At 36.9% G+C, this 14,842-nt stretch overlaps 1 protein-coding gene across 1 annotated transcript in view; it reads left to right on the top strand.

Moving 5' to 3' along the window:
* Positions 1-14,842, top strand: part of LOC123793370 (uncharacterized) — a 152,971-nt gene that overhangs the window by 103,073 nt on the left and 35,056 nt on the right. Inside the window, exons 16-21 of the mRNA XM_087866349.1 lie at positions 235-279; positions 1,789-1,833; positions 2,759-2,836; positions 9,486-9,509; positions 10,123-10,167; positions 13,439-13,483. Coding sequence (XP_087722475.1) covers positions 235-279; positions 1,789-1,833; positions 2,759-2,836; positions 9,486-9,509; positions 10,123-10,167; positions 13,439-13,483 — 282 coding nt within the window. The remainder of the gene's footprint in view (positions 1-234; positions 280-1,788; positions 1,834-2,758; positions 2,837-9,485; positions 9,510-10,122; positions 10,168-13,438; positions 13,484-14,842) is intronic.

The following is a 14,842-nucleotide window of genomic DNA, read 5'->3' as shown; positions in this document are numbered from 1 at the left end:
AGAATTATAATGGAATGAAGGTGGTGGTGAGACCAGAGAATGAGCTAGTGATATGGTGATAACTACTTATGCTTTGTGTTATGATAGCCAAAGTTACTTAAAGCCAAATACTGAGACAGTTATAATAAAGTGTTTCCATTCTTCTTCGTTATTCTGAGTCACTGCTAATTTCTTTTTTCTGTTCTTATCTCCTCTGTCATTTCTCTTTTCCATCTTCATATTCTCCTACAATAGGGGAAACAAGGTGAATCAGGAACTAGAGGCCCAAAGGGGTCAAAGGTCAGTAACCAAGTAACGATTTTAATGTCACATGAGGCCTTCAAGAGCTGTGTCTTTTGCCTCTTCCACAGAGAATCATGTTTTAAACTCTCACACACTGGGATCGAATTATTTGCATCCCTGTGATACTATCTCAAAACAATTGGTTTGTTTCATCTTGTTTTTGTGTGTTATTGTGCTTCAGACTGTTCTTTAAGAGAAGTTGTGTTTCTTATTTCATAAGAATAGCTTCTTTGGGGGAAAAAAAGACTTCAATTTACAATATGTGGAGTATAATCTTATTTATTTCCTGGTTGTCTTTATGATAAGTGTTCAAATTATACTTTGCTTTTAAGTTTGTTGACTCTCTCCATGGCATTAAAATTTCACCACCGATTGAAATTCTTTCCTTTATCATGCTCTTTGCCATAATCTATATACTATTAGCAGAATCATGTTATTTAAGATGTTATCAGCTAATAACATGAAAACATGGATAACAAATGAGGAAAACAGAGAGCAGAAATTATTAATCTCTATTCATAGCAAATTTAACTATTATCGTCAATGTTATTAATGTAATGTGGATAGAAAAAAATTAAAATCCTTTTTCCTGCTTACTTTCACTGGTCCACATCCATTTTATGAAATATGTAGAAAGGCATATTAAAATGCTTTAAATTCCACCTCGGAAAAGGTCACTACAAATTTAAGGCTGTCTTAAAGAACTTTCAAATCTACACAGGTTCAAATCTCTTCTCCAAAGTTTCTCTTTAGCCTTATGAGAATTTGGAGTGTTCTTGGAGTGATGCCCATGTGGTTTGATGCTTGGACTACTCCTGGTTTCTCTCCAGGTTGGGTAATAACACCATGAATGGAATTTTAGAGATTTTTCATATTACATTTGAAAAACAAAGCTGGCTTTGCCCTACCCCTGACCTTCAGCCCTGCCAACCTGCTCTAGCTAGCTGCTGTCCACTTCAGCACCTTCTGAGTGTTATAAGGCCTTATAGTCTTTTCCTTAGATCTTCATCATCATCAAAGAGAGGCCTCACCGGTTACCTTTCCCTTCTAACCCTCCCTAGACTGAGCTCTCCATTCCTTCTCTGTCCAGATTATGTACACACTTTTTTTTTTCTCGGAAAACAGACAACCCAATTGGTTAGCTCTTTTTCCCTTTGCCCCAAATCTCTTCATATAAAAACAAGAAGATGGCTCAATCTGAGAGGTAAAAGCTTACTTTGGGCATCATAGAAACCACGTGCTTTGCTTTTGAGAATCTCTAGTAAGAGAGTTTCCATATATATTGTTGTTCCAAGATCCTCTGTCATCTACAAGGGGAATTTACGGTGCATCTTAAAGAAGCATTTACTATGTCAGTAGTTACTGTTCTTCTAGTTGTTATTTCCACTTCAGAAATTCACGTCAAAGGTGCTGCTGCATGGAATTAAATACATCCTTAGATTTGAGATATTTCTGGACCGTTGGCCCCACTACTAATTCAGTTTTTTCTCTTTTCACTGGGGAAAGGGTGATCGTGGAGAGAAAGGGGACTCTGGAGCCCTGGGACCAAGGGTGAGTACATTTCTCATCTAAGCTTTTGGCCCTTACCAGCCCCAATCTGACTCATGTGTCCATGTGGCTTTTTACAAACCACTTGGACTAATATTACCCAATAATAGCACTGAAGGTGGAATACTGATTATTTCTGCTGCTCCCCCTTTTTTTTTCTTATTTTTTATTTTAGTCATCAGGAGCAATGAGTGTGTAATCCTAACACATGAAATAAGCTCCACAAGAAGAAAGTCTAAAGAACTCTTTCTATCTACTTTCCCTCTACTAACTGAGCAATAGCAAGCCCATAACCATCCAGCTAATAGAAGTTTCCATTTTTCAATTAAGCCAATTATAAAGAAAGCAATAGCCCATATTTTCAAAGACTTTTTTTAAAGACAGATTTAGGACATAACTAATGGAAATTCAGTGGCAGAGCTAATGAGTAGGGTAGACATCTTATATCGATTCCCTATTTGGTTTAATTTTAATGGAATTCTGTTCTTATTGAGAAAGCCAAGCATTTCCTACAGAACAGTATTCTATCTTCTTAAAGAATAAGGAAACAATCGGTGAGATGTAGAAGAGTAGAGATTATTAAAGATTGCTTTGATAAATATTGTTAAAGCCAACAAAATGTCTCAAGTAAAATCAGATTAGCCTACATTTTTTAATTTTCAGAAAACAGTTTCAGAGATTGAATCATCTCTTTTTTTTGGAAAATCAGATTTTGTATCTTTAATCTATAATCCATAGGAAGCTAAAAGTGTTTGTCTCCTTTGCAATAAGGACAAAATTTGAACACGATTACTCTGGAGTGCAGTTGAGCCATACAACGGAATGGATGGTCAGAGAGAGCTGCATGTGGCTATTTTGTTTTTGCCACAGTCGGTTGTACAGCCTAGCTTAACTTCCATGATTTTCCCTCTGTTGGCTTTCTTCACAGGGTCCACCTGGTCAAAAGGGAGATCAGGGAGCCACTGAGATCATAGACTACAATGGCAACCTCCACGAAGCCTTGCAGGCAAGTGACTGCCCCCTCCCCTGACACAGTGACACTAATGAACACCCATGTAATATGCGTAAATATCAGCTTCCACACCCCCCGCCCCAGGATCCCTGAGGGCTTCACCGCTGAAAGTACATCTTCCTCCTGAGCCCATCCCCTTCTCCATACCCCAGTGTATCCTCTTTATTCTTAGCATTTTTCAATCTTTCCTTTTCTTTCCCTTCTGCCTTCAGATATGCTTTAGTGTTATTTGGTTTAAACCTTGTGCTCATTTTGCCAGTCTTTGTCTTCTTGCTCCAAAAGCAAGCCTAGCAAAGCAATTAAGAGCCCATGGCTCTAGAGTCAGAGCTGCCTGGGTGCAAATATCTTGCTTACTAAGTGCATGACTGAGGGCAAGTTATTTAACTTCTCTGTGCTTTAGCGTCCTCATCTGTAAAATGAGGATAGTAGTAGTACCTATCGCAAGAGTTGTTATAAGAAAGAAATCGCTAAATACATATTATACACTTGGAGAAGTACCTGGCACATACTAAGTCCTCTAAAGGTATTTCTTATTACTGTTACCATTCATAATATAATGTATTACCATAGAGAAATGCCTATAGAGTAAAAATCCGTAGACCATGTGGCTTGTCTCCATCACCTTTGCTTCCTATTCATCCTTTTCATGCTTGGATTCCTCCATTCTAGCCTATATCAACATTGTGTTGAAACTTCTCTTATAAAAGCCATCAGTGACCTCTAGGTCAAGCCCGTTGTACTCCTCACCCTTGATTTTCTGTGACATTTCTACTCAACCACCTTCCTTTTGAAATTTTTTCTGTCTGGTTTTTCTAATCCTCTGCTCTCATTTCTTCTAGATTTCTTCTTTGATAGATCCATGCTATGTTAGTATTTCCGGTTTCTCTGTCATCCCTAATTTTTGGTATCCTCAAGTCTCTGCTCTTTTCTTGGTTCAGTAGTTCCGTGTTCTTCTGTGTCGTGGCTTCCAAATCTTGCACCTCTAGGTCTGAGCTGCGAGTACCTCCAGCTGTCTAAGAATATTTCCACTAGGGATGCACCATTGCCTTATCAATTCCTACCAACACACACAATTATATCGGTCACTTTTCCCACCAATCAAATGATTTCCTTTTTTAACTAATCATTGTCTGTTAGTGATACTATAATTCTTTGACTTTCTTGGGATAGAAACTTTAGAGTCATTTTCAACCATTCTCAGTCCTTCGTCCTTTACATCTCACCACATGCTACTATTTCCTTTCTCAAAGTGTCTCCTAAGGTTGTCTCATGCTCTGCATTCCCAACTTGGTCCACATCCTACTTGTTTCAGGGCTAACCCTGCAACAGGCCCTTGACCAATTCTTCTAGCCCTGGTGCCTTCCTGCCCTTTCTAACCCATCCTGCATATCACTCTAAGACTAATTTTCCTAAACTATCACTTTTTCAATGGCTCTGATCTGTTCAGAAACCTCAATGACCCCTTACCTCCTTTATCAAGTCTGACCTTCTTCATCTAACTGTCAAAGCTCTATAATCCTGCCTTTCCTGTATAGAATTTTCTATTTCTCTGCAACACAGATTTTACCCAAAAGTGGTCATATTTACCATATCCATAAAAATCACCCTCTTTTTGCCTGGTTTATCCCATTCTTCCCTTTCTCTCCTCCATCTAAATCCCATCCAACAATATACTGCTGCCTCCCAGATGATTCCTCCTTTTAATCCTTTCAAACATTAGCAGTCAGGGCCCAGTAGCTTAACCTTTAATTGTTTTCAAATCACATAATTTATTTTAGTCCTGCCTCTTACCAGATTGTAAGTTTCTTGCTGACAGAAATATGTCTCGTGCTTATTTTATATGCCCCAATACACCTGGCACAGGTCTGGGCATGTAAATATTGAACAAAAATTGAACAATTACTGATTGATGAGTGAGTACACTTAGCATATATGTACAATCCATTTCTTTCCTTGAAAGCCAAATTAGTATTAAATATTTGCCATTTTGTACTTGATTGAATTATTTCCCCCATCTTTATGATTTCACTCCCAGTATCTAATATGGTAGATCTACATTTCTATGGGTCCTTTGCTACAACTACCATTTTTAACTAGTAAAGCATCTATTAAATAGTTTCTGCAGAATCTGCCTTCAGCTCAGCCTATTTTTCTTTTTTTTTTTTTTTAAAGATTTTGTTTATTGGGGTGCCTGGGTGGCTCAGTCGTTAAGTGTCTGCCTTTGGCTCAGGGCGTGATCCTGGCGTTCTGGGATCGAGCCCCACATCAGGCTCCTCCACTGGAAGCCTGCTTCTTCCTCTCCCACTCCCCCTGCTTGTGTTCCCTCTCTCGCTGGCTGTCTCTATGTCTGTCAAATAAATAAATAAAATCTTTTTTTAAAAAAGATTTTATTTATTCATTTGAGAGAGAGAAAGAGAGCACGAGGGCGGGGGCGGGGGAGCAGAGGGAGAAGGACAAGCAGAGTCCATGCAGAGCGCAGAGCCTGACGCAGGGCTCCATCTCACCACCCTGACATCATGACCTGAGCCAAAATCAAGAGTCAGATGCTCAACCACCTGAGCCACCCAGGAGCCCCTCAGCCTATTTTTCTTTTCATTTCATTCTTTTTCTTCTGGTAAAATTCAAAGAGAAGCATGCTTACTGCTTGGAGGTATGTTGCTTGGTTAGTATGTTCGGTCAACAGCTTGAAATAATGCTCCTTGATGCAAGTAGTTTAGACATAAGCAGTAGCCTCTAGGCTATTGTCAAGTTCTAGAACCAGATTTCTAAATTGTTCCTTTTTTCCCACAAATTGATAACTGCACGTGGAAGGAAAGAGGGAAAGAGAATAAGGAGTTTTGATATACCTACCATATTTTCAAAGCTTTTACTTATAAAATATAAGGACATATTTTTTAACTTCATTTATTAGCAATGTTATAAATTTCCCTTCAACTTTTTTCAGTGACACTATAACTCCTACTACCACTTTTTAAAGGCATACATTCTCTTGGCTTCCAAGAAATGCTCTGATATTATAGGCTATGGCCATTTCTGGAAAAATTGTGTCTTTTAAAGTATCCTTTGCGTGAACAGAGCCAAGCATGAAGCAAGCTACTCTCAGCCTAAAACCCAAAATCTGTTTTGACCTCTCCTCTGCTATCAACTAGCTGAGTCACTTCCGGGAAATCACTTAGTGTATCTATACTTCATTGATCTTATTTGTAAAGTAAAGATGTTTTGGAATAGATTTTTTCTAAGAGTCCATATAATATAGTATTATGCTTAGGGTCACTTTTTAGGAGCTCCTGAACACTCTTGGCTGATATGCATAAAAGCACTGTACTTTTTAAGAAATTGGCATCTAGGTCTTGATATGAAATGGTATATGTGCTGTTTCTTCTTCTACCTCAAGTTCTGTACGACAGTAAACCAGTCAATATCCATCAGAGCAACTAGTTCGTGTTTGTATCTCAGCCTAAAGATTTATTGTTTTAATAGGGATGTTAGGGCAACTATGTGTTATGCTTGTAAATAGCTTATAGTTATTTTTTAAAACTATTTTTCCCTAATATAGTACTCTACTGGAACAAGGGCCCCTAATAAAATTAATTAAGCCATTAGCCTGAGAAGAGGTAGTAGGCATCTTTTCTTCTATTCTTAACCAGCAATGGATAGTCACCATTTTGCCGATTTCATTTTTTTAAAAATTTTTTATTTTTTATTTCAGAGAGGGAGAGAGTGAGCACAAGCAGGGGAGGAGCAGAGGGAGAGGGAGAGAGACTCAAGCAGACTCCCCACTGAGAGTGGAGCCCTGACATGGGGTTCGATCTCACAACCCTGAGATCAGGACCTGAGCCAAAATCAAGAGTCAGTCACTCAACAACCTGAGCCCACCCGGGTGCCCCACAGATTTCATTTTATTATCACCTCCTCTAAAAATAAATCTGCCAAAAAAAATCTAAAATAATTAGGTTAATAGTTGTATATTACAATTATAAAAATATCACATTTAGAAATACAAAATTTTACCATTGCCTCTATTGAAAATTGCTATTTACATAAATATCTGCCATAAGCCATTTATTTTGATTTTTAAGTTTCCAAAATTAGCAGTAAAACCTCTCTATTTCCTAACTCGAGTTTTTAAAACTGTTCAATGCCATCTAACTTAAACCTGTTTTCTAGTGTAAATATGGATGGTTTTCAGCTCACATCTTTATGATAAACTAAAGTAAATAACCTTTTATTCTAAAGAGACTCACAAAAGCATCTCATGGAATAAAACAGCTGTGAGACTTCAATCTGTTTATAGTTGCTTCAGTTCATGCCTCCCAGTTCACATCGTGCCTCATAGAGAACAGCATCTCTTTCTCCATCACTACCAAAAATTCTGGTTTTCCAATCATTTGTGGAGTTCAAGAGAGAACGCTGCCAAGTTCACCCAGGTTTAACTTAGAGGAACCGGTTGGAAGAAATCCAGAGGGAGCCAACATCTTGAGGATGTGTCTGCATGTCTGCACATGGGGACTTCAGGATGGTGGTAAAAACTATGTTGCTGAGAAGTTAAGCTTAGTTTGTCATTTGTTCTCTTATTATGAGCTAGATGAGACTCACCTTATGTGACTGTTAGGTCTCACAAAATATAGTTATTTAGCAAGATGACATAAACTCCATCTGTTACATAGTTCATTACCATTAATAATATGCCTTTATTAGGCAACTCATTATAAAACATGTTGTTATCCTTACATTTTAAAAAGACAAACTATTTTGTGTCCAGGTGGAAAATGAATTCAAATATGGTACATTCGGAAAACCTCAAAGAGTTCAAATTGTAAAGTCCCTTCCCTTTCTAAGGTTTTATGATTCTGCTTTGTAGTTAAAAATATAATATATAATTGGAAGGCAGTGATAAAGAAATTATTTCTACTCTATAATATTCTAATGGCCTTTTTTAAAATGACTCACCAACTTATAGGAGCAAAGAAGTAGCTTTCTCATAACCGTAAATCTGACTCCTGCTCCAGGTGAATCCCTTACGAATAAAGTAAGTGGTGCCTTATGTTACACAAATATGATAATATAAAAACCTGGGCCTTGATTTTTTTTTTTAATTTGCCCCCAGTTTGTGACCACTTTTCCTTTTGTCTTAGAAGCACTGGTGCTGTTTCTTTTTCCCTACTGTGTTTTCCATGAAACTGTAGCAACCATGACTGATTTTATCATGGAATACAAACTTCAACCATTTGTACACATGCATAAATATATTGTTTTCTAAGGAATGATGATGCCACATCACTAGAGACCCAAGTGTTTGAAGCAAGATCAGTAATACTAAGATTATTTTTTACAACAACAATAATAAACAAGAGCAGCAACCTGAATCAGAAATTGGAATGGAGGAGTGGAAAACAAAAGGGAGGTCTTCAGCCGATATTCACAAGTTTACATGCCACTGGATAATGTTTTTCTGTGACCAGGCTTGCTGATGAAAAATGTGATCTCTCTATGACCACATCAGGTGGTTATGGGCCCTACAGAACTTTTAGCACGAGTGGCGCCTGGGTGGCTCAGTTGGTTGAACGACCAACTCTTTTTTTTTTTTAATTTTATTTGTTTATTTGACAGAGAGAGAGCATGAGAGAGAAAAGCAGAGGGAACAGCAGAGGGAAGCAGGCTCTCCACTGAGCAAAGAGCCCAATGCGGGGTTCGATCCAAGGACCCTGGGAGTGTTTGGCTCAGGTCAAAGACAGATGCTTAACCAGCTGAGCCACCCAGGCACCTGGAATGACCAACTCTTGATTTCAGCTCAGGTCATGATCTCAGGGTGGTGAGATCGAGACCCACCTGGGGCTCCAAGCTGGGTGTGGAGCCTGCTTGAAACTCTTTCTCTCCCTCTGCCCTTCCTTACTACCCACCCCTCTGGTTGCACGTGCTCTCCCTCTCTCTCTCACACACACACAAAAAGAACTTTTAGCGTGAGACTTAGACTAGAAAACATTAATGCAGAAATAATTCATGGATTAAGGATGAAATGTTGTGGAGATTCATACTTTGACAGAATAAATTTTGTTACCGTACTCTAGTACTTTACAGTAAGAAACTGGATGAATTCCACGTCAACTCCTATCTGTAGCCATAGCACCCAAAAAAGCTAATTATAATGCAACAAATAAGCCAAAGTCTAAAAAAGAAAAAAAATATTACTTACACATACAATTGAATATTTCCGTTTTCTCTATTTGAAGCGCTCTAGAATGGACCTCTTGTGAATAACATTTTCTCAGTTCACAGTCATGCCAACAAAGCTCTATGTTACACCATTCTACTACATAAATTTTTTAATCAGGTGAATTAAAATTTTGACATTTTCTTTTTTCTTTACACATGGATTTTTTTTAAGGAAAAATCTAAAAATAGTTTAAGAAACAATCTATCAGGTGATGAATGGCATTCTGACCCCTGCTCCCCCCAAAATCTTTATAACTATACTATATTCATTTAAAAATAGGGTAATATGTTTTCAGTGTCTTGTCAGTTCCTTATAAGACATCAGGCTTGCCAGAACATATTCAAAAAATTGATTATTTCAGAAGTGTATTATTGTACTTAAGCATACAAAATAGGTAACGCTGTCTTTGTCAATACATTTTCCCAACAGAGGATTACCACCTTAACTGTCACGGTAACTCCTATTGCATGATCTCTGTGGTCTGTGACTTCATGTTTGGTGTTGATGCATGCAGTCATAATGGTACTAATGTAGCACTTGTCTTTGTCTGATATTTAGTTTTATGCTTCCTTATATTAATAACCTTTTACAACATTTGCCCCAATTAAATCATTTGTTTGCTTAGTGAAAAAGACCAAAAAAAAGTTATTGTTAAGTTTCTCAAAGTCTTTGGCCTTGTAATGGTATAGCTTTTTGGCTTAGTATTTGGGAAATCAAATCCTTTGTGTCATGGGGGAGGCCAGGTGTCTAGAAACATGGGTAATATTAGTAAGCTAACTCTTCCCAAGGAGATGAATGTGGGACACAGCAGCAGTTTTGCCTTATCTTATAGAATCAACTCAAAAGCATCTTCAGTATTACTTTACCTAAATGTATTGATATTTTTGCATATAAGTAGGTCATTTTTATAATTCCATGGCTGGTGAAATTCGTCCTCATTGCAAATTAATATTGGGGGTTGTTTGATTATGACAGAAATAAGGGAAGTAGTGTACTTTTTATTTAAAGCATAAATTGTAATACATATACTTACTACTTTTTAAAACTTTGTCTTTTCTTGATTTAGGGCCCCCCTGGACCACCTGGACCTCAAGGACTACAAGGGCCAAAGGTTATTCTTTATCTTAATTGTTTCCTTTACCACGTATGGTACAGAGAATCCCACCTTAAATAGATGTACCTTCGAAAAATCATTCTTACAAACTGCTGGAAAGCGGAGATCAGCAGTATTGCTTAAGAGAGCTAAGAATAGACATGGAAGTCTGGGCTGAAGGAAGCGGGATTGGGAAAAAAAAGGAAAATTAGTAAAGAAGGGAGAGAAATGAGAATAGCATTAAATTTAGAGGGGGGACCCTGAGAAAAACAGAGTATTAAACAAGAGAAAAACAAGTTTTACAGAAATCATAAAGGTAAAAGAACCACTAAATGTACTGTATGAAAAAAGGAAAATATTTCTATAGAGGAGGATTGAAGAAAAATTTAACACTAAAAAAGATTTTTCCCTTCAATTCATTTGTAATAAAAAGAACAAGAGAAGCTTGAGCATGATGTATTCACAGATGACAATTTGAGGAATCATTTTTGAGTTATTTTTATAACAAATCCTATTATATTGATTCAGACATTCTGCCATGTAAATCTTACCTAATGAAGCATACCACCTATGGATAGCAGAAACTTACAATTACTTGATTATATCTCAAATTTATTAGTGGTGTTAACTTTATCCCTCAAAACTTAAACTTAGTTGTTTAACCACATTTGACAGTTAACACATGGCCAGTGTCTGTAGCTTTTCAGAACTGAGCTATGTTTGTTGAAATATGACTTTCATCGTTGGAGTTCTGTAGGAGATTCAAGTGGTTTTGAAATCCATCTTTTGTTGGTGCCTTTTAAGGCAGTGTATTTGTTAAGTCTGTCTACACACACACCCGCCCACCAGCTTTTGTACCCTCCTTTTTCAAGATACTTAAAAACAGAAAGCTAGCACATAGAAAGTAATTTTTCTGTTATAAAAAAAGGAGTATAGGAGTAAAATATTGCTGAGGTCCTTACCCATATATTTAGAACATGGAGCCTAATTTCAAACAGATCTCATGTAAAACATTAATGTAAGGTTCGGGATTTGTTAACTTTCTATTTCTCTATCCCATTCTGGTCCCTAAGAAATGTAACACAAAAATGCTCCAGCTTTTTGTTCCTGGTAAGCAAGTCAGCCTGGATCCCTACTCTCTAATATCTTGGTGAGCTGGATTAGACAACCAAGAAGGAAACCGGCAGTTCCTTCTTCATCTGTGTAGAGTCCACTAGGATCTAAGTTCCGTGTTCTTCTCCTCCCTTGACTAAGTCTTCAGAACCAAAATTGGCCCCAGTGCTAAACATACCTCAAAAGCTTCTAGGATTTTACCCTTCTTTAAAGTCCAAAGGATCTACAGATTCCAAAGGGTACCCATCCCTTGTCCTAAGAGACAAAAAGAACCACCTAGCCATGAAGGGTCTATGGAGTGTTAAAACCTATACCCCCTCCTTGTTTTATACTTCAGTTGCTCTTCATTTTAATTCAGTTATTCAGTAAGTAATTTTTGAGCCTCTACTCTGTGATAAGGACTAAAATCTAACAGAGATACCTGGATATAGTAAGGGGTTTCAATAAGGAGCTTACAGTTTAGAACAGGAGATAGGCAAGTAAAGGCACAATTATTAATAAATAGAGTAAGTACTTTGATGAAGAGCACATGCTCTGCATGTGCATATGGGAAGGCTGCTCTCAGTCTTGGGAATCAAGGATGACTTTGAGCCGAAACTGAGATAGGAGGAAGCTGGCCAAATGAATGTCATGACAAGTGGGCTGTAGGAAGGGATTGGTCAGACTCCCTTACCTCTCATCCCTGCCAGCCTGCCCACTATGCTATCATTCCTCCGCACCCCCACAACACACAATGATCTCATAATTGAGCTCTTGGACTGACTGATATAGTCTTTAATGCTTTCCATGATCTCTCCTTGAGAAAGTTGGGATAATTGAGGTGAAATGTGCCGACGACCAAGAATCAGCAAATGCAGCCTGAGTCAAATATACAACCCATTTGCACTGGGGACACACAACCTCAGACTGAATGGGAACCTATTCAATTTGTGTTTCTCTTTCCTTTATCAAACCAGGATCAGTTGACTTCTTACACATCAAGTAACTCTTTACAAACTACATTTGATGAGTGAAAGATAAATTCATAAGTCATGAGTTATGTTTTCTTTTAAACACTCACAGGTCACATTTTGAAGGTAAAAGCTTAGCAAAACAATCATTATAGGACCCATAGTGCCGACAATATTCAGACTGAATGAAATTAGGTCTTGGCCAGGTGCATCCAACCTCAGCAGACTTGTTTGTGGCAAAATAAACTTCGCTGTTACCACAAAGAGCGGGAAATCAGGAGTAAGGACAGGTTTTTTTTTTTTTTTTTGCATTTGTCTGTCAGGCTTTCTTTAAACATTGGAAAGCTCAAATTTCATGCTGCGGCTGATAGCTCTTAAAGTTTTTACCAGGGAAAGGATCTCTAACAATTTCAATAAAATGGGATCTACAAAAGTGATGCATTGATCTAAAATGGTATCTTACCTTTCAAAGAATTTGTTTGTTCAGTACCTTTCCAAATGAAAAGTGACTGGGCATTTGTTGTTTGAATAAATATCTAGCACATTGTTTACATTTGTTTTTAATGGTACATCTTCAGTTAAGAAAAAATAAATGGATTTTGGGTTTGTCAAGGTTTCTAATAAGTCATATGAATAGTAACCTTTAATTCATTTCCAGCATAGTCTAGGTAACTGAATCAATCCAAAAGTAATTTTGTGTGGGTTAAGATATTATCTGATTGATTTTATCTGGAAATAGCACATTCACAGTCATGAACTTGTATCCATTGTTCAATTGGTATCAGTTAAAATATTGTAAACTTATGGGGCTTTGCATTCTGTTCTTAAGTCAACTGTTGTGTTTTTGCTTTTTTCTCAAGTTGGAAAATGAAGAGAAATCATACAGATTTTTTAAGGAGAAAAAAATTAACTAAGGCATGTAGGTTGCTCTAGAATAAGGTCAGCCACCAAATGACTCTCTCAGCTTTCTTCACCATTTTTTCCTTTAGCCTACATCTCACTTGAGGCAAAAAATAAGAACATTGGATCTTAGCTACATATAAGTATTGTTATAAATAATCTTTAAGAAAATGTTATTTCACTTAGTTTTGATATGTGTATGATGTAACAAACTGTTCTTGCGTTGTGATGCATTTGCTGAAAATCAAATTGTGCTGTCACCAGCTAACGTGACTTTTATTTAGCAATGATAAATGGAGGCAAGCCATCACTTTTTATCTTAACAGGGAGAGCCAGGATCTCCAGGAATCCCAGGAGTTGATGGAGAGCAGGTAATTTTCAAAGATACATACTGTCATTTATAGCATCATAATGGATCACTGCTTTTATTATAGATTTGGAGCCAGAAAGACATGAGTGTTGATATATGATAGCCTCTCTCTTTTCATACCATCTGTTGTAGAGATTACATTAACTTTAAAAAGCAATTGGTTTTAAATTAGACATTAGTTTTCTTTGCAGAAACGTACAAGCAATATGACATTTTAGTTTTATCTTAATACTCCTTATCAGTCTACCAGTGGCACTTCAGTAAATTTTTAGTAGACTTATAAGATCATTACCAATTTAGTAAGCATAGGCTAATTTTTGTCAGTGAATACAAATCATTCAAGATTAAAAGCTTCCACAAAATTAGATATTGCTTATATATGTTATTTTGATGATATTTTTTGTCTACGGCCATACTACCCTGAGCGTGCCCGATCTCGTCTGTCAATATTTTTTTCCGCAATAAAGATTACACCTAAATTTCAAGATCATTAGAAAAAACAGAAACAAGTGGGGCATTTGTACCTTCACAGAATATGGTGGTACTCCAAGGGTTTCCCTTAAAACAGAGGTTGGCAGACTTTTTCTATAAAGGACCAGATAGTAAATGTTTTAGGCTTTGCAGGTCACACAAAGTCTTTGTCACATTTGTTTTTTATCTGAACATCCCTTAAATTTTTTTCAAAGATTCAGCCTGTGCAAAAATAATCCATAGACTGGATTTGGCCTAGAAGCTGTGGTTTACCTCTGGCCAAAAAGAATCTGACTAGGAGAATGTGGGCACTATGGGGAATTCAGAGTCAAGTCACAATGGTTAGCTTCAAGATACTTTATGTTTTCTGGGCTTCCACTGTTTATTCAAGAAATGGCTAAAATCAATACTATCATAAGAAATCAAAAGGACTCTTTATACAGCTGGCAAAGTATGCTCCTCAGGAACAGTATTAGATAAGAAATTAAGAGAACAACTAATGAAGCATCGAGCTTTACATCGGAAACCAGGAATGTACTGTATGGTGAGTAACATAATATAATAAAAAAAATTTTTTTTAAAAACCAGAAAATAAATAAATAAATAAATAAATAAATAAATCAGCCCATCCGTACTACATATAATTGTTTTATTAAAAAAAAAAGAAATTAAGAGAAGTTGTTTTAATATCAGAATTGTAGAGTGAAATCCTCTAATGTCACATTAAATAAATGTGATAATTTAAAAAGTAAGAGACTTTAGATGATTTGCTGTTATTAATCAGAAATCACATTAGAATTTAAAAATCTGGTTGTATTGGGGCACCTGAGTGGCACAGTTATTCAAATGTCTGACTCTTGGTTTCAGCTCAGGTCATGATCTCAAGGTC

The sequence above is a fragment of the Ursus americanus genome, chromosome 13 (genome assembly GCF_024610735.1).
Source record: "Ursus americanus isolate L20-20 chromosome 13, mUrsAme1.1.p, whole genome shotgun sequence".
NCBI lineage: Eukaryota > Metazoa > Chordata > Mammalia > Carnivora > Ursidae > Ursus > Ursus americanus.
This window is presented reverse-complemented; position numbering and strand designations above follow the sequence as displayed.